This window comes from Mus caroli, unplaced genomic scaffold (assembly GCF_978045245.1).
Source record: "Mus caroli unplaced genomic scaffold, Mus_caroli_1 scaffold_4, whole genome shotgun sequence".
NCBI classification, from domain to species: Eukaryota; Metazoa; Chordata; class Mammalia; order Rodentia; family Muridae; genus Mus; species Mus caroli.
Window position 1 is genome coordinate 124,845,387 of NW_028227259.1, and position 22,285 is coordinate 124,867,671.

The 22,285-nt window shown below is 52.6% G+C and overlaps 1 protein-coding gene across 1 annotated transcript in view; it reads left to right on the forward strand.

The window, feature by feature from the left end:
• The window catches only part of Rasal1 (RAS protein activator like 1), a 31,278-nt gene that overhangs the window by 7,077 nt on the left and 1,916 nt on the right, over positions 1–22,285 (forward strand). Inside the window, exons 5-19 of the mRNA XM_029478116.2 lie at positions 3,073–3,202; positions 5,733–5,814; positions 5,914–6,045; positions 6,649–6,734; positions 7,812–7,929; positions 8,057–8,210; positions 8,868–8,932; positions 9,168–9,280; positions 10,490–10,682; positions 14,387–14,524; positions 15,640–15,784; positions 18,709–18,881; positions 19,574–19,711; positions 19,791–19,926; positions 20,974–21,094. Of these exons, the coding sequence (XP_029333976.1) occupies positions 3,073–3,202; positions 5,733–5,814; positions 5,914–6,045; positions 6,649–6,734; positions 7,812–7,929; positions 8,057–8,210; positions 8,868–8,932; positions 9,168–9,280; positions 10,490–10,682; positions 14,387–14,524; positions 15,640–15,784; positions 18,709–18,881; positions 19,574–19,711; positions 19,791–19,926; positions 20,974–21,094 (1,924 nt within the window). The remainder of the gene's footprint in view (positions 1–3,072; positions 3,203–5,732; positions 5,815–5,913; positions 6,046–6,648; positions 6,735–7,811; positions 7,930–8,056; positions 8,211–8,867; positions 8,933–9,167; positions 9,281–10,489; positions 10,683–14,386; positions 14,525–15,639; positions 15,785–18,708; positions 18,882–19,573; positions 19,712–19,790; positions 19,927–20,973; positions 21,095–22,285) is intronic.

Below are 22,285 nucleotides of genomic sequence, written 5' to 3' on the forward strand. Positions count from 1 at the left end.
ACATAACGCAGAGCTTCTGCAAGAGCAGCTGGTGAGAGCAGTCTCTCCAGCCCCATTACCATGGACTTTTGAGATAGGGTACCCCAGGCTGCGGGGAATGCATGCAGTCCCGGTCTCAGCCATCTCATCCATGTTGAGATGACAGGCGTTCGCCTCTGTGCCTAGCAGCTACAGTGTACTTGTTAGGTCTTTACGTAATCATGCTTGAAGGATTTCTGAGTTCTGAAATTGCTGAATTCCACTGCAATGTCCCATCATGGCTGGCTCGCCCGTGAAGCATCTGGGGTGTTGGCAATGCATTCCCAGCTTAAGCAATTGCAGTGAGCAGCCGGTACTTCCTAACAACGTCACACATTCAGGTCCCTGTCAGTCAGAGAAATTCCTGAAAGTTATTGAAGTTTATTCTTTGCATCAAACATACATTCTTGTATGTATTCTTTTTCTGTTGCTTTTTTTTTTTTTTTTGATACAAAGTTCCTCTGTGTAGAGCTGGCTGTCCTGGAACTCCCTCTGTAGACCAGGCTGGCCTCCAACTCAGAGATCTGCCTGCCTCTGCCTACTGAGTGTTAAGACTAAAAGGCGTGTGCCACCAGTGCCCAGCGTTGTATGTGTTCTTTTTTAATATATCTCAGACCCCATGAGTTTTGAAGAGCCAAAGAAAATAAGGATGCCTCAGGAAAGGGCACCTGTGGGTGCTGCTGCAGGGCGACATTGTCCTCATTTTGATGGGGCAGAGGGATACTACATACACACTTTACTGCTGGGGCCACCAGCATGGAGGGCATATGCTGATAAGAGTGGCTTCCTAAGCTGGGCTTGGGGTGCATGCCTGTCATCATAGCATTTGGGAAGGTGCTCCTCATTTGGGAAGGTGCTCCTCATTTTGGAAGGTGATACCTCATTTATTCTTCATCATCATCATCATCACCATCACCACCACCACCATCATTTTTAGTGCTGGAAACAAACCAATGGCTCTATCACTGAGCTGCCCCATCTGCATGTTTGCTGGTTATTATATTAAAGCCACGGGGGTTGGGGAGGTGGCTCAGCAGTTAAGAGTGAATGCCTCAGCCAGGCCTTCACTTCACAGACCAGGCTGGCTTTGAAGTCATAAGCTTACCTCTGCCTCCTGAGTCCTGGGATTAAAGGTGTGGGTCACCATACCTGGTTTCCACTGATTTTTTTTTTTTTTTTTTTTTTTTTTGATCAAGACAGGGAAGAGATCGGAGGTCTAGTGCCAGAAGCTGGGGTGGTAACTTTGCAGGGATCCGGTCGCTTCGGGACAAGGCTAGACACAAAGGATCAGTGATGTGTCTGTGACAGAAAATGGTAGATTCCTGGGCTTGGGGGTGGTGGGGAGAAGAGGAGGCTCTTCTTTGTCTAGCAACATGGAAGGGGGGCTCACACTCCTCAGAAATGTCCCCCTTTCCCGAGACAGGATGATCCCGAGAAAGAAAATCCCTGGTTTTGACCTCATCTTTACCCCAGTCAGGTGCTAAACAGAAAGGGCTGAACAGCAAACCAGCCAGGGAGCATGGCTTTTCCTGACAAAAGCATCCAAGAAGGGAGCCAGGGTCAAGGGAGAAGACACTGACCCAGGAACCCACCCATTCCCCCATCCCTGGGGGGATGCCCTCCCTGAGGTTTACAGAGACAGTGAATTCACAGAGACCACCCAACACAAGGGAGCAGTCACAGTGAGAGTCTGCAGCAGCTGTAAAGGGATCTGGACCCAGCCAGACCTTAGAGCAGCGCTTCCCAATATTCCTAACACTGCGACCTTTTAATACAGTTTGTCATGTGGTGGGGATCTGTAACCATATCATTATTTTCATTGCTACTTCGTAACTATAACAGTCAGAACACAGAGAGGATTGGACTGACAGCTGGGGCTCAGCTCAATTCCTTTGTCTTGGAGGGTCCAGGATTCCAGCCTAGGGAATGGTTCCTCCCATATTGTCATGAGTCTCCCCACCACAGTTACATAATCGAGAGAATCCCCCACGGCCGTCCTCAGGGGCTAACCGTGATCTAGCTAATCCCTCCCAGGTGGGCCTGGAGGTCTCTCTTCCAAGTAATGCTAGAGTCTATCCGCTGATCACGCTAGCCACAGCTACAGGTGCTTTAAGAAGCTAGATGTTTAAAGAGCTGAAAGGGCAGCAGAGATTAAAGCATCATGCCAGATGTGTTGGCCACGGCTGTGACCTCTGCACTCTGAAGTAGGAGGTGCAGGAGTTCTGGGCTGGCCTGAGCTGTATGGAAATAAAACAAAAAAGAAACAAATGGGAAAGGAAAGATGTTTGCCAAAGAGGGATTGGGTTGGAAGCTGACTTCCCCTAGCTACAGTGGGAGTCATTAGTCAATAATTGTTTCAAAGAATGATGAGGTGTGTGTGTGTGTATGTGTGTGTCTGCATGTCTCTGTATGAGTGTGTGAATGTGTGTGTCTCTGTAAGAGTGTGCATAAGTGTGTATGTCTATGTGTGTCTCTGTGTGAGTGTGCATAAATGTGTGTGTCTGTGTGTGAGTGTGTATATGCATGTCTGTGTGTGTGAGTGTGTCTGTGTATGTCTGTGTCTGCATGAGTGTCTCTGTGTGTGTCTGTGTGTGTATATATGTGTGTGTGAGTATGCATGAGTGTGAGTGTGTTGTGTGTGTCTCTGTATGAGTATGTGTGTGATTGTGTATGTCTGTGTAGGTGTCTATGTGTGAGTATATGTTTCTGTGTGTGTCTCTGTGAGTGTCTGTGTGTGAGTGTGTGTGTCCTTCATGTTCCAGGATGACCTGAAGCTCAGAATCAGCCCCAAAGCTACACTACCCATGTTCAGACCTGATCTCTGTTGTTTTCTAGCTGTGGAGTCAAGGGCAGAGGCCTATTCTCCGTGCCTCAGTTTCTTTCTCTGACACGGGGCTGATTGCAGACCGCATCTGAGGTCATGCATGAGAAGCCAATGCCCATGTCACGCACAGACGTAATCAGTGACAGTTCTGAGCTGACACAGCACCTCATGACCATCAGGTGCTTCCTAAACACTGTGTGTGTGTGTGTGTGTGTGTGTGTGTCCTCCAGGGATCGACAGCTGGATCAACCTGAGCCGAGTGGATCCAGATGCTGAAGTGCAGGGTGAGGTCTGCCTGGACGTGAAGCTATTGGAGGATGCTTGGGGCCGCTGCCTCCGCTGCCACGTGAGACAGGCCAGGTGTGCTCTCCCCCCGGGGGAGATGTGTGCGGGGCTCTGAAAATGAGTAAGGAGGCTGGGGGTGTGGCTTGGTGGGTAGAGTGCTCACTTAGTGTGTACCAGGCCCTGGGTTCTATCTCTAGCACCACATAAACTGTGCCCAGTGTTACTCATCTCTAATCTCAGCATTCAGGAGGATCAGGAATTAAAGTCCATCCTTTAAAAGTTGAGGTAGGTGGTTTTAGGCAAGCCTGGGCTATAAGAGACCCTGCTTCAACAAACAGAAACCCCAAACCAAAAATGAGCAGGAGTCCTGGTGCCTGTGGGGACCCTCTTGTCCTTCTTGGTGCATAGCTACGATCCCCTCCTGCCCTCACCCACCATATTTTTAAACAACAGAGTCACAAGGGTTAGTTTTCAGGTCAGAAAGTAACATCTTTGTTAATTTGAGGCAGGGTCTCTCTGTGTAGCCTAGGCTGCCCTGACACTCACTCTGTAGAACAGGCTAGCCTTGAACTCTCAGAGATCCTCCAGCCTCTGCTTTCTAAGGGCTGAGATTAAAAGCCTGGGCCGCCACCATGCCTGGCAAAAGCAAACTCTATTTTTGTTTGTTTCTTTAGTGTTTCTGAGATAGGGTTTCTCTGTGTAGTCCTGGCTGTCCTGGAACTCACTCTGTAGACCAGGCTGGCCTTGAACTCACAGAGATCTTCCTGCCTCTGCCTCCCGAGTGCTGGGATTAAAGGTGTTCATTTTTATTGGCTTAACCTGGGGGTTAACCATGCTGGGGTCTTGTGGGCTGAGAGGAAGGACTATGAAGGAAAGCCTGAAAAAAGTCACCAGATCCTGGCCAGTAAAACACAGAGAGGTCCAGCTACCTCTATCTTACTTCCTACATCCCTCCCTGCTCCCTCCTCCGTCCTCCAACCGCATCCTTCTGTTCTCTCTTACATCTTCTTCCTCTTGACAACCTGTCTTTCTGCCCCCTTACTAGCCTCCCTCCCTGAACCTTCACTGTTAGGCTCTGCCCACACACATTAAGGACATTAAGGACAATCCATATTTCTAGCTTGCTGTGTGACCATAAGGCCCCTCCTTGCTTTCTCTGCGCCTCTCCTGCCACCTCTGGATTCCCGTCCCTGTCTTGGCCCCAGCTGGATGTGAGAGAAGCAAGGATGAAGAATGATACACGGAGGACGGGGACCAGATAGCAGATTGTGTGCAGGGGTCTAAGCTCAGCTCTTCTGCCCATGACCCCTCCCCAGACACCGGGCTGTACAGGATCCTTTGCAAGCAGCAGAGGGACCGATTGCTGTCGCTTAGCAACTGTATCGGTTCCTAGGAAACCAAAGGCTTTCCATGCCCAGTGAGGCTGGGAAGCAAGCTGGAAGAAGAAACAGCCCCTGGTGGTGGTGGTGGTGGTGGTGTGTTCCTAGATTTGGGGGCCTCAAAAAGTGTGTGTGTGGGGATGGGAAAGCTGTCACAGGTGAGGCTTTGGGTTGTCATGGCAACCACAGGCAGGATGTCTGTGTCTCATGCCTTCCCTTTGTTCTTAAGCAAGGTTCAGGCATGGGCGTTTGTTGAATGAATAAGTGAACTGATCAGAGTGCTCCGCTAAATAGCTTGCCTGTGTCATCTCATTGGACCCTTGGTTCTGTGAACTTGGTCTGTTATTGTCTTTATTTTCTAGACTAAGCCCCAAGAGTGGAGATGACTTTTTTCTTTTCTCTTCTCCCCTCCCCTCCCCTCCCCTCCCCTCCCCTCCCCTCCCCTCCCCTCCCCTCCCCTCCCCTCCCCTCCCCTCCCCTCCCCTCCCCTCCCCTCCCCTCCCCTCCCCTCCCCTCCCCTCCCCTCCCCTCCCCTCCCCTCCCCTCCCCTCCCCTCCCCTCCCCTCCCCTCCCCTCCCCTCCCCTCTTCTCTTCTCTTCTCTTCTCTTCTCTTCTCTTCTCTTCTCTTCTCTTCTCTTCTCTTCTCTTCTCTTCTCTTCTCTTCTCTTCTTTTTTTTCTCTTTTTTGGTTTTTTAAGACAGGGTTTCTCTGTGTAGCCCTGGCTGTCCTGGAATTCACTCTGTAGACCAGGCCAGCCTTGAACTCAGAGATCCGCCTGCCTAGGGTTAAAGGCATGCGCCACCACCTCCAGGCAGAGGAGACTTTCTCAAATGTCACCTGGCCAGTGAGTGCAGGGCCTGGCTTTGAATTTGTGCCTTTAGTTCCCCGTGTAGGGCCTCTGGGGAAACCGAGGCATTCTTTCCCATCGTACCTTCCCTCGCTGGGCTTCATGATACAGAGTCTGATCTTCTGTACCTCAGTTTCCCCATCTGGAAAGCAGGAAATCTCATGTTTCTGTATAGGTTCTGTGTCTGAATGCTGCTGGGTCTGCATGGGCCCAGAGAGGACCAGGTCTGAGCCCATGTGATGGACAGGCTTGTTGCCCTGGAGACAGCACCGCATTGCCATTACAATGATTTAGTTTGCACTCCCTTTCCTGGGCCCAACGTGATTTTGGGTCCTCGAGGGCCTATGATCACACATCCCTTTTCTTCATCTGTCCCCAGGGACCTGGCCCCCCGGGACATCTCTGGCACATCGGACCCATTTGCCCGTGTGTTCTGGGGCAGCCATAGTTTGGAAACTTCGGTGAGCGGGGCAGCGAGCTGGGCGGGAGTGGAACACCCCTCAGTGGGTGGAGCCAGTCACCCAGTCGCCCCTCCCACTCACTGCCCTTTCTGCCCTTAGACCATCAAGAAGACCCGCTTCCCACACTGGGATGAGGTGTTGGAGCTGCGGGAGGCTCCGGGGACCACGTCCCCGCTGCGAGTGGAACTCTGGGATTGGGACATGGTGGGCAAGAATGACTTCCTGGGTATGGTGAGCGTCCCTTCCACTAACGAGCGCCCTCTGTGGCTCCCCAGTGTCTCTACCGAGCAGGCAGGCGAGATGGTGCAGAGGGTGGGTACCATGGCCAGCTTGAGTAGTGGAGTCTCACTGTCCATGGGTCAGCCAAAGGTTGTAGTGACCTGCCGAAGGCTACAGGGTGGGCGGGCCTAAGGCCATCTGCATTGACGTAACCCTGCCACCAACCAGTGCAGTTGACAGTCATTAACCACCTTTTGCACATGACAAAATTGAGGTTTGGAGTAGTGAAGGGGCCTTGCTAAGGCCCCGAAGCTCTTAGCTCTGCTCTGGGAAGATGGCGCCAGGCTTGGCTGAGGCTGTGGCCATGACAGCAGTATTGTGCTCACCACCAGGTCACTGTGTGTCCCAGGGTGAGCCACATCTCACCAAGACTTAGCTTTATTCAAGTATAAGTGTCCCCTGAAGGCCCTAACTGCCCTCGAGAGAGAGGAGGAAGTGGACCCTGGCTGGCTAGATGCCATCCCTGGGTAGCAGTCCAAGCTCTTCCTCCAGGGCTGGGCGAGCCCGTGCCGGGCAGGACAGGTCCTCCAGCTGAAGTCTGTGTGTCTTCTGCAGGTGGAGTTCACCCCACAGACCCTGCAGCAGAAGCCACCCAATGGCTGGTTCCGGCTCCTGCCCTTTCCTAGAGCTGAGGATTCTGGGTAAATGTGGGTGCCTAGGGAGGGGCTCCTCCGCTTGTGAGCAGTTTATCATGGGTGCTGGCTCGAGCCTGCCGGTTCCCTCCCACACATCACTGTGCTGTGGTCCCCTAGTCACATGTCCCCAGGGTGTTCCTGCAGGTACTTACAGCGCTCCACCCGACAGGCTGGCCCACCGGATGTGTGTCGGAATGCCGGGTTTCCTCAGGCCACCTCTGCTTTATCTCTTGCTTTATTATGCAGTGTCAGGGATTGAACCTACGGCCTTGGCTGTGCTAGGCAGGACCTCTGCTACCACCCTGCGTAGCTGGGCCAACAATGTCTGTGCACACTGAGCACACAGCCCCCAGCCCCTTCATTCTTCCCCTGCTTATGCCTCTCCATGCCATCCATTCACATACCTGACTGCCCACTTGCATCCACAGCACCCACATCTTTTTTTTAAGATTTATTTATTTATTGATTTATTTATTATATGTAAGTACACCATAGCTGTCTTCAGACATATCAGAAGAGGGAGTCAGATCTCGTTACGGATGGTTGTGAGTCACCATGTGGTTGCTGGGATTTGAACTCCAGACCTTCAGAAGAGCAGTCAGTGCTCTTACCCACTGAGCCATCTCACCAGCGGCACCCACATCTTTTTGCTTTGCTTGGTTTTCCCCTTGTGTCTCTCGCCCCTTCCTGTGCTCATGTCTCTCATTTTGGGCTAGCCTGCACTCACACCCCCTTCCGTATGGTTTTTTAATTCTGGGCTAGCCTGCCGTTCTGCCTGTCCTGCGTGTGTCTGCACATCTGGCCATGGCCCCCACTGTGATGCCTCCACACACTGCCTTCCTCCACCCCCATTCCTCTTCCTGTCCATTTCGGTCCCCACTGCCTTCCTTGGTTTTCCCCTTGCGTCTCTTGCCCCTTCCTGTGCTCATGTCTTTCATTTTGGGCTAGCCTGCACTCACACCCCCTTCCATATGGTCTGCTCCACTCTGGGCTAGCCTGCACTCACATCCCCTTCTTTATGGTCTGCTCCACTCTGGGCTAGCCTGCACTCACATCCCCTTCCTTATGGTCTGCCTCATCTAGGGGGAACCTGGGTGCCCTGCGGCTGAAGGTGCGCCTCACTGAGGACCGGGTCCTGCCTTCCCAGTACTACCAGCCTCTCATGGAACTGCTTCTGGAGTCGGTGCAAGGGCCGGCGGAGGTGGGTGTGGCAACGGGTGCCTTGATCTGGGATGCTGGATCCGGGGCATATCGCCCAACCCTGGGGAACAGGGGAACGCTGTGCTTTGGGCCCCTGTTCACCTGTCTGCTCTCCTGTCCCCGCTCAGGAGGACACCACCAGCCCCCTGGCTCTGCTAGAGGAGTTGGCCTCTGGGGACTGTCGTCAGGACCTTGCCACCAAACTGGTGAAGCTGTTCCTGGGCCGGGGCCTGGCCGGGCCCTTTCTAGATTACCTCACAAGGCGTGAGGTGGCTCGAACCAGTGAGTTTCCCACAGGGTCCGTCCCAGATGCCACTCCCCAAGAATGGCTCTGCAAAGGATCTCCAGGGGAGAAACTAACTCTTATGTGTCGGGGAGTCCATGCTGTGATCCCTGGAGGGCTGAGAGTCCTGGTCCAGCTTCAGGTGCTGTGTGACCCCAGGCAGCTCGCCAAACCACTCTGGGCTTTGGAACTGTGAACACAGTTGACATTTTGGGTTCTTCCTGATTTTTTTTTTAAATTTATTTATTATATGTAAGTACGCTGTAGCTGTCTTCAGACACACCAGAAGAGGGCATCAGATCTCTTTACGGATGGTTGTGAGCCACCATGTGGTTGCTGGGATTTGAACTCAGGACCTTAGGAAGAGCAGTCGGTGCTCTTACCTGCTGAGCCATCTCACCAGTCCCCTGATTTTTTTTAATTGGGTATTTATTTCATTTACATTTCCAATGCTATCCCAAAAGTCCCCCACACGGTCCCCCACCCACTCCCCCACCCACCCACTCCCACTTCTTGGCCCTGTCGTTCCCCTGTACTGAGGCATATAATCTTCCTCATTTTTGAGGCTGAAAGAATCAAATCCCCACCATGGGTGAGCAGGGCGAGCTGGGTCCATTCCCCTCCACCCCAGCAAACACATGTCCCTATTCTCCCAGATGACCCCAACACCCTCTTCCGTTCTAACTCCTTGGCATCCAAGTCGATGGAACAGTTCATGAAGGTGAGTGGGTGCAAGCGGCTTCCTCCCCTGCTGCTCACCGGGGCCTCAGAGCCTGCTGGCCCCAAGTGGCATTAGGTGGCTGAGCTGGGTACTGGTGGCAGGTGCCTCGCTTCAGCCCTGGGCGGCACCCTTGGACACAGCTGGCCTAGCTCTGAAATCTCCCTGCACACCCCCCTGCCCCAGCCCAGGGTGTTCCCTGCCACCCTTAGCCGCTCCGTGTGGCCCCTGCCCTCAGCTCGTGGGCATGCGCTACCTGCACGAGGTCCTGAGGCCGGTGATCAGCCGCGTCTTCGAGGAGAAGAAATATATGGAGCTGGACCCTTGCAAGATGGACCTGAACCGCTCTCGGTGAGTGAGGCGGGTGGGGTGGCCCAGGCCTCCAGCCACTCCTTATCCTTTGCAGCCATTCCATAGGCTGCTCTGTGCTAGGTGCCACCTGCCTAGGGGACATGTGTAACCTCCAGGTCTCCATGTGCTGTTGCCACTTGGGCTGTTCTGGGCTGGACTGGGAAACTCAGAGACCCTGAGTTCAAATCCTGCCTCTGCCTCTCCCACACCTTGTGACTTGACCTGACACTTGGGGGCGCTGTGAGCACTTCTGTGTTTTGTATGTAAAGCTCAGACAAGGAGGGTGCTGGAAAATGCTGTTGGCCCAAGTTGGTATCATCCAGGAATCGTCTGTGAGATTGGGGAAGGTTAGGTTGTGAATAAAAGCCACACCCCTGTAGGTTCTTTCTTCCTTCTTTCCAGAATATTCTTTGCTATAGTCAGAGGGCTGGCTTCTATGCTGGACAGTAATGAGACTAATAGATTCCCCACACCTCTGACCATCCTGGGTGAGATCCCAGCATCAAGGGAGCTCCCTGTCCAAGATCACAGAACTGGGGAGTTGCAAAGTAGGAATTGAATCCAGGCTCCAAGTAGAAGGGCAGAGTTACCTGTGAAACTCCCAGGGGATCTATGCAGGCCATGGGAGCCTCACAGGCAATGGGACACTGGGGACCTCTGATTCCAGGGTTGGTCCTGACTTCCAATCTCAGGTTTGCCACCTGCTTGCAAGGTCACATGGATGGGCCTCAGTTTCTAAGTCTGTTAGATAGGAGGAGTCAGATACTCAACTCATGAGTCACTGTAAGGACCACATGGGGCTATGCCAGGGGGTGATGTGTTAGACACAGGGGCTGAGAGCTTCTTGCTGGAGGACACCGGGCAGTGGGGACAGTATGAGCCAAAGGCCCTGAGTTTGGAACATCTGATGTGTCCATGCTGAAGACACCCAGAGCTAGAGCTTGTAACCTTGAGTGACAGGGGTGGGGGGATGGCCATTCTGAGGAGGTGACAGTTCTGCTGCTCCAGCACCTTCCAGGACAAAGGAACAGCCCCTTCAAAGACTCTGAGAAAGAACTCCCCTCTGGTGTTCAAGCTCTGGCTGGGAGCCTGGTGTCAGGGGAGGGTGGGGCTGGTGGGGGGAGCCTGGCTTGAGGGGAGGGAGGCACAGTGGAGGCTGCAGATGGGGTGCTCTGACTGGAGGTCCTGCCTGCTGCCTGCTTCCTGCAGGAGGATCTCCTTCAAGGGCACGCCCACGGAGGAGCAGGTACGGGAGACCAGCCTGGGACTGCTGACCGGATACTTAGGGTCCATTGTGGACGCCATTGTGAGCTCTACAGGGCGCTGCCCACTTGCCTTGCGCTTGGCCTTTAAGCAGCTCCAGCGGTGTGTGGAGAAGCGCTTCCCTGGGATAGAACATCAGGTGAGCTGGGCTCCATAGGGACCAGGGACGATGTGGATGTTGGGCTGGGCCGGGGAACCTTGTCCAGGGTCACATGCAGAACCAGGTCAACAGTCAAAGGTGACACCAGGACCTAGGCTGCTCAGACTTGAGTATGTGTGTCCTGGTGGAGGGAGAGTATTCCTAGCAGGACCTGGGACCCTGGGGAACCAATGCTGATGACTGATGAAGGTGATGGTGATCATGGTGATGGCGGTGATGAAGATGATGATGTCGATAATGGTAATGGTGATGATAATGGTGGTTCTGATGATGATGGTGGTGGTGGTGGTGATGAGAGCAGAAGGGATGGGGAAGGACAGGACTAGGATGAAGGCTGAGTGGGTTCGGCAGGTGCCAGACTTTCCCAGCTTGGATACAGAAGGTAGAAACTGGGAGCTATGGTTTTGGGCCAGGTGAGGCACATGAACAGTGCAGATGTAGCATTGGAGGGAGTGGTGGAGACTGTGGCAAAATGTGACAGAGACCACTCAGGCCAATGGTCTACATAGGAATGGCCCCAGTCTCTCTGCTTCTTCAGAACTTTTTTTCTCACTGCTATGTTGGTGCTCACAAACACCAGGCATGTACTCTGCCACCGAGCCAGGGTCTATCCCTGTCTTCGCTTCTTTGAAATAGAACCTTGCTAAGTTTCCAAGGCAGACCTTGAACTTGCGATTGTCTTGAGTCAGTCTCTCTCTCAAATATCTGGGACAACAGACAGGCCTTTGCCCTAAACTAGGCTGAGCTGGGTATCTTCCTTCCTTCCTTCCTTCCTTCCTTCCTTCCTTCCTTCCTTCCTTCCTTCCTTCCTTCCTTCCTTCCTTCCTTCCTTCCTTCCTTCTTTCCTTCTTTCTTTCCCCCTTCCTTCTTCCTCCCCCCTTTCTCCTCCTATCTTGCCAGCTTCCAGGATTCTATGTAAAGTCTCCCCGTTTTGAAACACAGGGGTTAATTCACCCAGACAAGAGCGATCCACCAATCAAGAGCCATTTGGAGTCAGTCACCCCATGTCTAAGTTGTCCTGGGCCATGGGCTACCAGCCTGAGATCCCTGTTTTAACAAGGTTCAGTACACAACCTGAGGTGGCTGTCCCGGGGAGCTTGGTGGCACAAGCCTGTAATCTCAGGTACCCAGGAGGCTGCAGCAGGAGGATCTTAAGTTCAAGGCCAGCCTGTGCAACAGGCAGAGGTGATTGTTACTATCTTAAGTTACAAATGAAATCAGCAAGACTCTTTTCTCTTTAAGATTTATTTATGTGCGTGTGTGTGTGTGTGTAGGTGTGCAAGCTCAGAGTCCAGGGAGTGTCATATGAGCCCCTGGCATTCCAGACATTTGTGATGTCCCTAATATGGATGCAGAGATCCAAACCAGGGTCTCCTGATAGGTAGAGCAGTAAGCGCTGTTATCCACAGAGGCAACTCTCCAGCCCCAGCCAGACTTTAACTTTTACCCAGTGCTAGGTGCAGACCACTTAGCAGAAAGATCTAGAAATCTGCTGAACACTGGCAACGTCACAGCCCAGTTCTTGCAGCCTGAGCTAAGAGCTTTGGACGTATATAACACTTCTCTCTATGTGTCCTGCTTACGGATGGGGAAACTGAGCCCAGAGAGCTTGAGATTTGCTCCCCAGCTTCCCCATCCTCCCTCCCACACGGGGTAGAGCTCTAGCCTCCCATCTAGAGGTGGCGGAGGTGGCATTGCTTCCCACTTTGCCTGGCTATCACCTGGGCCGACTCATAGGTGTTAAGTGGGACACAGCTGAGTGGGGAGGAGCGAAAGAGAGCAGGAGGCCAGCTCCCAAGAGTCAGCTCAGCTGGGGAAGCCAACATCAGTGATAGCCACGTGTCACCAGTGGGCAGGGACCACGGAATTTCTCAGATCATGAAGGTAGGGAGCCTCGGACACCGCCAAATCACAGGATTCATTATGGCATTTTAATACGTGTGTGTGTGTGTGTGTGTGTGTGTGTATGTGTGTGTGTAGAGAAATGTGTCATGTAGCCCAGGCTAGCCTCTTCTAACTTATTACATAGCCAAGGATGACTGTTCCAGTTTGCTTTTTACTGCTGTCCATCATGGAGGGAACTCAAGGCAGGAACCTGGTGGCAGGAGCTGATGCAGAGGCCATGGAGGGATGCTGCTTACTGGCTTGCTCACTCAGCTTGCTCAGCTTGCCTTCTTATAGAACCCAGTACCGCCAGCCCAGGGATGGCCCTGCCCACAGTGAGTGGGGTCAGTGGGCAGGACCAGCGGGCAGGACCCTCAGGACCCTCCCACATTTATCATTAGTTAGAAAAAGGCTCTCACAGGTTTGCCCACGGGCAATCTGACAGAGAGACTCTTCTCCACTGAGGGTTCCTCTTTCTAGGTAACTCCAGCTTGTATCAAGTTCACACACACACACACACACACACACACTAGCCCAGTGACTTCAAACTTGTGACTCCTCTCTGCCTTCATCTCCCACAGGCTGGAGTCACAGGCGTGTGCCACCACAGCCAGTTTCTGCGGCACTGGGGCGAAACCTGGGCTTCCGTGCACACTCCAGCTTCAGATGCACCCACAAACTTTTTTATTTTTCATTTTGAGACAGGGTACTATTATTAGGTTGCCTGGGCTGCCCTGGAACATACTCTGTAGCCCAGGCTAGCTTTGAACTTGTGACCCTCCTGCCTCAACCTCTGTTTAGATGGGATGATAGGCCTGTGCCACCAGCCCTGGCTCACATGTACTTTGATGAACTAATGTTGGGGGCCAAAATGACCTGGGGACCTGCCTGGGATGAAGTGGTGGTTTGGGGACATATCAGGGCTCTGGCTGGGAAAGGCTCCTCTCACCGGAAGCCTTGGGCACAGTCACTGCACTGGGGTGGGGGTGGGGGGCATCAGCAAAGCCAACATGCCCAGGAAGCTAGCACACTCCAGGGTGGCTATTGTCATAGGTGTGACTGACACCCCCAAATTAACACAGGCATGACATATTCCTGGGGGGAGCGAGCTGTGTGGGAAGTCCGCAGAGGGACTCAGTGGGACTGGGACAAGGTGTACTCAGGTGGGCTCTGCAGCCTGACAGCCTGGGCTTTCTACTGAGCCTCGGTTTCCTCAGAAACCAAATGTGGTTGAAGACTGAATGTGCCTCTTGAGGGCTAGAGACACTCATGACCTTTGACCCTTGGGGCACTGCCTGTGAGGAGACTGGACAGCAGGAGAGTGGTAAATGACACTGCCTCTGCTGTTGAATGCTGGGTAACCTCGGGCCTCAGTTGTTGCCTCTCTAAAACTGGGTGTAACCTATCTCAGAGGAAGTGGTGAGTGAAAGGTATTGGGAGCAGAATATGGCCTGTTTTTTGTAACCATTGGTTGCAGATCTGGGTTTGAATCCCGACTCCTCTGCTGTGTGATCCTGAGCAAGCTACTTGGCCTCTCTGAGGCCGGCAGCAACATCTCTCTCCTCTGGCTCTGTGTTCCAAGCACAGGAGTCTGCTAAAACCAGTTTTGCCAGATCAGTTTCATCACCCCATTTTCCAGAGGGAGAAACTGAGGCAGAGAAGAGAATCCTCCTTGGCAGGCTAGGATAAGCCTTCTGACTCAACTCCCTCTCCCTCTTCTGGACAGCTAGTCTTTGTTGCCTCAGTTTCCCCAGCTGGGATGTGGGCTTCAGGGTCTGTCGTCTGTGATTCTCTGGCAGGATGTGAAGTACCTGGCCATCAGTGGCTTCCTCTTTCTGCGGTTCTTTGCACCTGCCATCCTCACACCGAAGCTGTTTGACCTCAGAGACCAGCACGCAGACCCCCAGACCAGCCGTTCCCTGCTGCTGCTCGCCAAGGTGTGTTTGTGTGTGAGTGTGTATATGTGTGTGAGTATGTATATGTATGAATGTGTGTGTGCACGTGTGTATGTGAGTATGTATAGGCATGTGTGTGTGAATGTGTGTGTGTGTGAATGTGTGTGTATGTGTGTCAGTGTATGTATGTATGTATGTATGTGTGTGTAGGTATATGTGTGTATGAGTGTGTATATGTGTATATGTGTGTGTTTGTGTATTTGTGTATGTATATATGTGTATATGTGTGAGTATGTGTATGTGTGAGTGTATGTATGCATGCATGTATGTATGTATGCATGTGTGTGAGTGTGTATGTATGTGTGTGTTTGTGTGTGAGTGTATATGTGTGTGAGTATGTATGAGTGTGTGTGTGCATGTGTGTATGTGTGTGAGTGTGTATATGTATGTGTGTGAATGTATGTGAATGTGTGTGTATATGTGAGTGTGTGTATGTGTGTCAGTGTATGTATGTATGTGAGTGTGTGTATAGGTATGAGTGTGTATATGTGTGTGTATGTGTGTGTGAGTGTGTCTTGTTCCCATGTCATGGGCTTGCTGGGCCACCGAGACTTGCCATATCACCCAGGCTGGCCTAGGACTCAAGGCAATCCTTCTGCCTCAGCCTCTTAAGTGCTGTGATTCTAAATGTACCACTGTGCCTAGCTTTCATTTGCTTCCCCCTCCTTTTGGCAGTCCTGGGAACTGAACATGGGACCTTAGGGGTGGTTGGCAATCACTCTACCACTGGGCTACAGCCTCAGCGCCTAACCCTCCTCTTCTTCCTCCTCCTATACTTAACTAGACCATCAAAACTCACTCCTTCCAGAAGAAACAGGAGAGGTGAACCAGCAGTCATTTATACCTTAGTATGAACTAAGCTATTCTTGACGAAGTACCTACAACTGTGGCTCTTGTGGGTCCCCAAGTTCACTTGATAGAAATGGGCAGTGCCAGGTGCTGAGTGTGCTCATCTGGGCAGGAGCTGGGGGTGCTGATCCCAAAAGGGGGGGGGTATCAGACAGTGCCCAAGGAATATGAGTGAGAGAAGCAGAATTTGGGGCCTCAGAGGGTGCTTGCCTCACAGTGCACTTGGCCTCTCCTCTTCTTTGCTCCAGGCTGTGCAGAGCATTGGGAACCTGGGCCAGCAGCTGGGCCAGGGCAAGGAGCAGTGGCTAGCCCCGCTCCACCCCTTCCTGCTGCAGAGCATCTCACGTGTGAGGGACTTCCTGGACCAGCTGGTGGATGTGGACAAGGATGAGGGTGAGTCCTGTGGTCCTTCCACTCCTGGCTTGTCCCCCACCCCCACCCCCCGGGACCACCCAACATACCACTCCCTTAGTCCCCAGTACTAAGACTCTGGACCTGCAGCTCAACTAGTCAGTCAACTAACGTTTTGGGTCGGGCTTGGTTAGGTCATCTCTGCCAATGTGGCAGTGTGGTAGGGTCATGGCATGGAATCTCTGGTATGGGCATGCTCATTAAATCCCTGTTATGGGGCTGGTGAGATGGCTCAGTCGGTAAGAGCACCCGACTGCTCTTCCGAAGGTCCGGAGTTCAAATCCCAGCAACCACATGGTGGCTCACAACCATCTGTAATGAGATCTGGACACTCTTCTGGTGTGTCTGAAGACAGCTACAGTGTACTTACATATAATAAATAAATCTTAAAAAAAAATCCCTGTTATGTAACAGGTACCACCCCAAAGGCCTGTGACTGAGACTTAGTGGAGTCGAGCTTGCTTTGCGTGTATGAGGTCCTAGGTTCAACCCCGGCACTAAAAAAAAAAAAAAGAAAGATAAGATAGATCCCCCTGCAGGTTTTTCAGATAAAGTCATTTCATGAGGGAGAAATGACTCAGTAGGTAAAGTGCTGAGCAAACTTGAGGATCTGAGTTCAAATTCCCAGTCACCTAAAATCCAGGCTTGGCTGTGCCTGCTAACAGCCCTGGCCTTGGAGGTGTGAAGGCAGGCAGATCATCTGGGATTCCCTGGCCAGCCACTGTAGTCAAAATAGTGAGCTCCAAGCTCAACAAGTGGCCCAGTCTCAAAGAATAAATTGGGGAGCAACAGAGAAAGACTCTAGATGTCTCCACGTGCACACATGTACACACAATACACACACCCATGCACACATGCACGCAAATGCAGATATGGACAAAACGTACAAATGCACACACGTGTACACACAATACACACATGCAGACATGCGCACACATGTACAAAGGCACACATATGTACAAATATATACATGCATTTATATACATGCACACACATGCATGCACATGCACAGACATACACACATGCAGAGACATGCACACACATGTACAAACATACACACACTTGTATATACATGCATACAAACACACATGTACACACATGCATGCACCACACATACCAAAAAAGGGAGTGAGACAGAAGAAAATCCTGGACTTATTCATAGAATCTCACTCTCATGGGGACCATGTTGTAAGACAATTATCAAGGGCTGAGGCGCGGTGGCACACGCTTTTAATCCCAGCACTCAGGAGGCAGAAACAGGTGGATTTCTGAGTTTGAGGCCAGCCTGGTCTACAGAGCGAGTTCTAGGACAGCCAGGTCTACACAGAGAAACTCTGTCTCAAAACAAAACAAACAAGATAGCAAATAAAACAACCAGGCTGGAGAAGGAACTCAGTGGTTGAGAGCACTGGCTGCTCTGCCAGAAGACCTGGACTTGTTCCCAGCTCCTACATGACAGCTCACACCTGTCTGTAACTCCAGTTCTAGGGGATCTGACACCCTAACACAGACACGCATGCAGGCTAAACACCAATGCACATGATGAAATAAAAATAAATAAAACCACTAAAAAATTATTGAAAAAAACTCCCACCAAAACCAACCCAAACTATGCAACCAACCAACCAAATAAACAAAAAAGACAATAGCCAAGCTGATGGGGTGTCAGGGAGTTACCAAGGAAGGGGGGGTGTTGGGAGGGCGAAGGCGGTGTCGACATCTTTATTCCCAACATTCAGGGGGCAGAAACCAGAGAGGCCTGGTCTATGGAGAGTTCTAGGCCAGGCAGGGTGTCACAGTGAGATCCAATCTAATGAAAGAGAGAAAAGGAAGATGAAAAGACAGGGAAGAGAAGAGACGGCCCCGAGTGGGCCTCCCTGGTGCCACTAGAATGACACTCTGGAGTATGCGCTGTGACTCTTTTGGAGTGTTGTTTAATTGACATCAGCTCCCGTATGGACGCTGCCCCGTGCCCCAAGAATGGAGTCAGAGTTTATCTGGACTGCTGTTTTATTTATTTATTTTTTCCTCAAAGTCCCCCTCCTCTGACTCACCAAGCACCAAGCACCTGTTTACTCAAGCGCGGATGCAACGTTGGGTTCAGAGCGCCACCTAGTGTTAGTGCTGTGGAATGACTGCGGACTCAGGCAACGGGGCACAGACCCAAACCAGGACTTAAACACACTCCAGTTTGCTCTTATCAGAGATTCTTCTGGCCTCAGAGATAGCGACGGGGGCGAGGATGGCTTCTTTGGGGCTTCTGTCTGGGCAAGCAGAATAGTTAAATGGCGTCTTGGTTCAAGATGGAGTCACTCTGGCTGAGATTTGGAGAACCAGTGTCAATGCCAGAGTGAGCCAGCACGTGCAAAGGCCCTGGGGTGGGAACAGAGGACAACAGATGAGAGAAAGAGAAAGGGGTTAAAGAAAGAAAGAAATGGGGTGCTAAAAAGCTGTGGGAGAACTGGGGCTTGTTTGGGAGTGGTGTCATGTAGCCCTCTGAAACAGAGGACTTGGGGTGGAGGGCACGACAGAGTGGGGGGCTCAGATCACATAAGGGTAACCTGGGCAGTGGAGAGCCCTGGTTGTGGTGGTCTGGGGGTGAGGTGGGATATCTGGGACAGAGAGAGGTCTGCAGCCTGGAGCTTGAAGCTGGCTGGGACATCGCTGGATTGACTAGGACAGCTGCAGTCTCACATGCAGGGCCCTGGCCTCGCAGAGAGACCTGGGTTCCACTTTCCCCAGCTGCTGACCCCTCCTTTGTCACAGCTGGTGGGAGGGGCCAGGGGGGGTGGCTGGTGGCTGAAGGAGTGACACCTGAGGTCATAGCTTTAGACTTCCTGCCCCTTGGCAGGTGCTAGAGAACCCAACGATGGCAGAGTCCCACACCCTCTTTCTCGATTTCCCAGAGGCCGGGGGTCCAGCCTGCGTCCTGGTCCAACCCTCAACCATTGTTCGAGAAGGCTTCCTGCTGAAGCGCAAGGAGGAGCCTGGGGGCCTGGCCACGCGCTTTGCCTTCAAGAAGCGCTACTTCCGGCTTAGTGGGCGGGACCTCTCCTACTCCAAGACTCCGGAGTGGCAGGTGGGACTCCAACATGCCCCGCCCCCAAGCTCCCACCTCCTGCCCCCTCCCATCAGAGCAGCTGTTCCAAACTTTTGGCTTACTCCCAGCTTGGGGCCAGCATGGCCTGCGACAGGGATGCTGGGCATGCTCTCCCAGGTGTGGACACGTGGGGGTGGAGGTGGGGGGCCACAAAGTCCACACCAAGCATCATAGGCTCACACACAGGATCCATCTGTCCTGATGGCTCTGAGCAGGTGTGTATCCGGGCACTCTCTCAGCTGCGCAATCACCCGTGTGTGTGTGTGTGTGTGTGTGTGTGTGTGTGTGTGTGTGTGTGTGTGTGTGCGCGCGCGCGCGCGCGTGTGCTGAGCTCTGTGCCCGCTGTCCTGTGCTAATGAGCGTAACCCGAGGGAGACTAGGACTTGGCTTGTGGGCACCGCTTGCAATTCATCAACTGGTGATGATGATTGTGGGACGGTGGTCCTGGTGATGATAGTTGTAATATGACAATGGTGGTGGTGATGATGATTGTCCTGGTGATGATGGTGACGGTGATATCGATAAAAGCAAACTCAGACCTAGAAAAACCGTGTCACTCAGCTGGCCGCAGAGCAGGACTGTGGAGAGGACACAACAGAGCTATCAGGAATTGAATATGGGGCCTCAAGCACTCCACCTGGTGCCACAGCCCTGTCCCTGGCGGCCCACAGGTTCACACATCCATCCCGCTGTCCTGCATCCGGGCTGTGGAGCATGTGGACGAGGGTGCCTTCCAACTGCCACACGTCATGCAGGTGGTGACACAGGATGGCGCCGGGTCATCACACACCACCTACCTCCAGTGCAAGGTGAGGCTTGGGGGCACAGCCAGGGGCGGGGTCTGTGGCTCAGCCTCACTCATCTTCTTCCGGCCTCCATCTCTTGCAGAACGTGAATGACCTCAACCAATGGCTGTCAGCCCTACGCAAAGCCAGTGCCCCCAACCCAGGCAAGCTGGCTGCCTGCCACCCTGGTGCCTTCCGCAGTGGGCGCTGGACCTGCTGCCTCCAGGCTGAGCGCTCAGGTGAGGTAGTGGGTATGCCACAGGCTCTATGGTCCCCATCTGCCAGTCAGCAGCATCCCACTTCCACCTGGGCGTGCAGTGCAACCTCCAGTGCATGACTTAATTTCTCTGTGCCTCAGTATTCTCATCTGGGAAGTGGGGTTGCAGACAGCCGGTACCTCCTTGGTCCTATTAGCTGATACCAAGTTGATATATTCAAAGTGTAGTATTAGCTTCATGCAAGTCCTGTTTCCAATATCCCTACTATGTGCCAGGTGCCCACAGCAGAGACAGATGTGTTGAAGTTAGATGGGGATATGATGACCATTGACAGGTCGCTCTGCTGTTGCTGGAGATGAATCCCTAGCCCTGAGCTCTCTACTCCTGACCCGCATCCCAGCTCCAGCTAAACACTTAAGGTGTTAGAATGACCAGCCTGAGGCTTTGTCTGAGACTGAGCCCCAAGGCAGGGATCAGGAAGGCTTCCTGGAGAAGGTGTTGCTTTGACTGGCTAGTGTGAAGTGGAGACAGTGAGTGAGAATGTGCAGAGCAGGAATCAGGATGAACAGAAGGGGCTGGAGCAGGGCTAGTGGATCTTTATGGTCTGTTTTGGCTTCCCTTCTCTTTCTGGGATAAAACACTCTGCCTGAAAGCAACTTAGGGGAAGAAAAGGTGAGTCTGAGACCATGGAACAACTCCATCTGCTGGCTCACCCACAGGTTTACACTTAGCCAGCTTTCTGATGCAGCCCAGGATCACCAGCATAGGGAATGGTGCCACCCACAGTGGGTTGGACCCACTAACAATCAACACAGATGTGACCACGGGATAATTTGATTTGGGCATTTTGTGATTTGAGAGCCTCCTCTTGGATGGCTCTATGCTGTGTAAAGTTGCTCAAGATCAACAGGGTCAGGATTCATGATGGAGACAGGGAGGCTAGGGGGGAGGCTGGAACCCACGCAGGAGCTACAGGGGGAGCTTGGCGAAGAGGAGGCTTGCACAGGTGAAGGCAGGATGTGATTGAGCCGGGGACAAGACTTTCCTGACAACGCTGTGTACCCTCAGCTGCTGGTTGTAGCCGCACACACTCAGCCATCACACTGGGAGACTGGAGTGACCCACTGGATCCTGACGCCGAGGCCCAGGCAGTGTATCGCCAGCTGCTCCTGGGGCGGGACCAGCTCAGGTGGGTGTCACCTGCCTCACCCCACCGTGGCCTCCTCACATTCATTCATCCCTGAAGAAGTGTTTCCCTCCCTCAGGGTTTCATGTAGTCCAGGCTAGCCTTGAACTCGCAGTGTGGCAGATACCCTTAAACTTCGGATCCTCCTGCTTGTATTTCCTCAGTGCTGGGCTTATGGGTGTGTGCCACCACAGCTCGTTTATGTGGTCTTGGGAACTGAGCCTCCGGCTTCATGCATGTTGGGCAAACTCTACCAACTGAACTGCAGGCTCAGCCCGTTTTCTTCCCATTCTTTTTCTATTTGCCCGTGCTAGGGATGGAACTCAGAGCTTTGTACTCTGCTGAGCTTCAGCTCAGCCCCACTGATCCATCTTCTATCACCCTGGCTAAGCTTTCAGATGTGTGTGGGCCGCCGTGGGGCCTCAGTGTCCAGGGGTGCAGAGCTTAGACTGGGATCGTCTCAGCCAAGGTTTATATGGCTATGACAAAACACTGATCAAGGAAACCTCTAAAGGAAAGCTTGTAATTCGGGGCTTATGGTTGCAGAGGGTTAGAGTCCATGATGGCAGACAAGACAGCAGGAGCAGCTCAGAGCTCACATCCTCATCCTAAAGCAGGAGGCAGAGAGAGCTAACTGGGTTAGCTAAAAGGTTTGAGCCTTTTGAAACCTCAAATCCCACTCCCAGTGATGCACCTCCTCCCACAAGGCCACACCTCTTCCAAAGGCCACACCCCTCTCACAGACCATTTCTCTTCCCACAAGGACACACCTCCTTTCACAAGGCCACTCTTCCTCCCACAAGGCCACACCTCCTCTCACAAGGCCACTCCTCTTCTCACAAGACCACACCCCTTTCACAAGGCCACACCCCAAAGGCAACGCCTCTTCCCACAGGACACACCTCTTTCTACAAGGCCACACCTCCTCTCACAAGGCCACTTTTCCTCCCACAAAGACATACCTCCTCTCACAAGAAGTGAGAACTTACAGAATGGGGGCTCCAGAGACTTAGGCATGATTGGTCTATATAACTTGGCTTCTGATCCTTCTTGGTGCCTTGGACACCTCCCTCCACCCCCCAGCTTCCTGGCCTTAAGAGCTTTGTTATTTAGTGACAGGTGTATCCCATCCCACTATGGAGAAAGTTCTGTACTGAGCTGCCTGAATTCAGATCCCGGCCAGTTAGGGGCTGT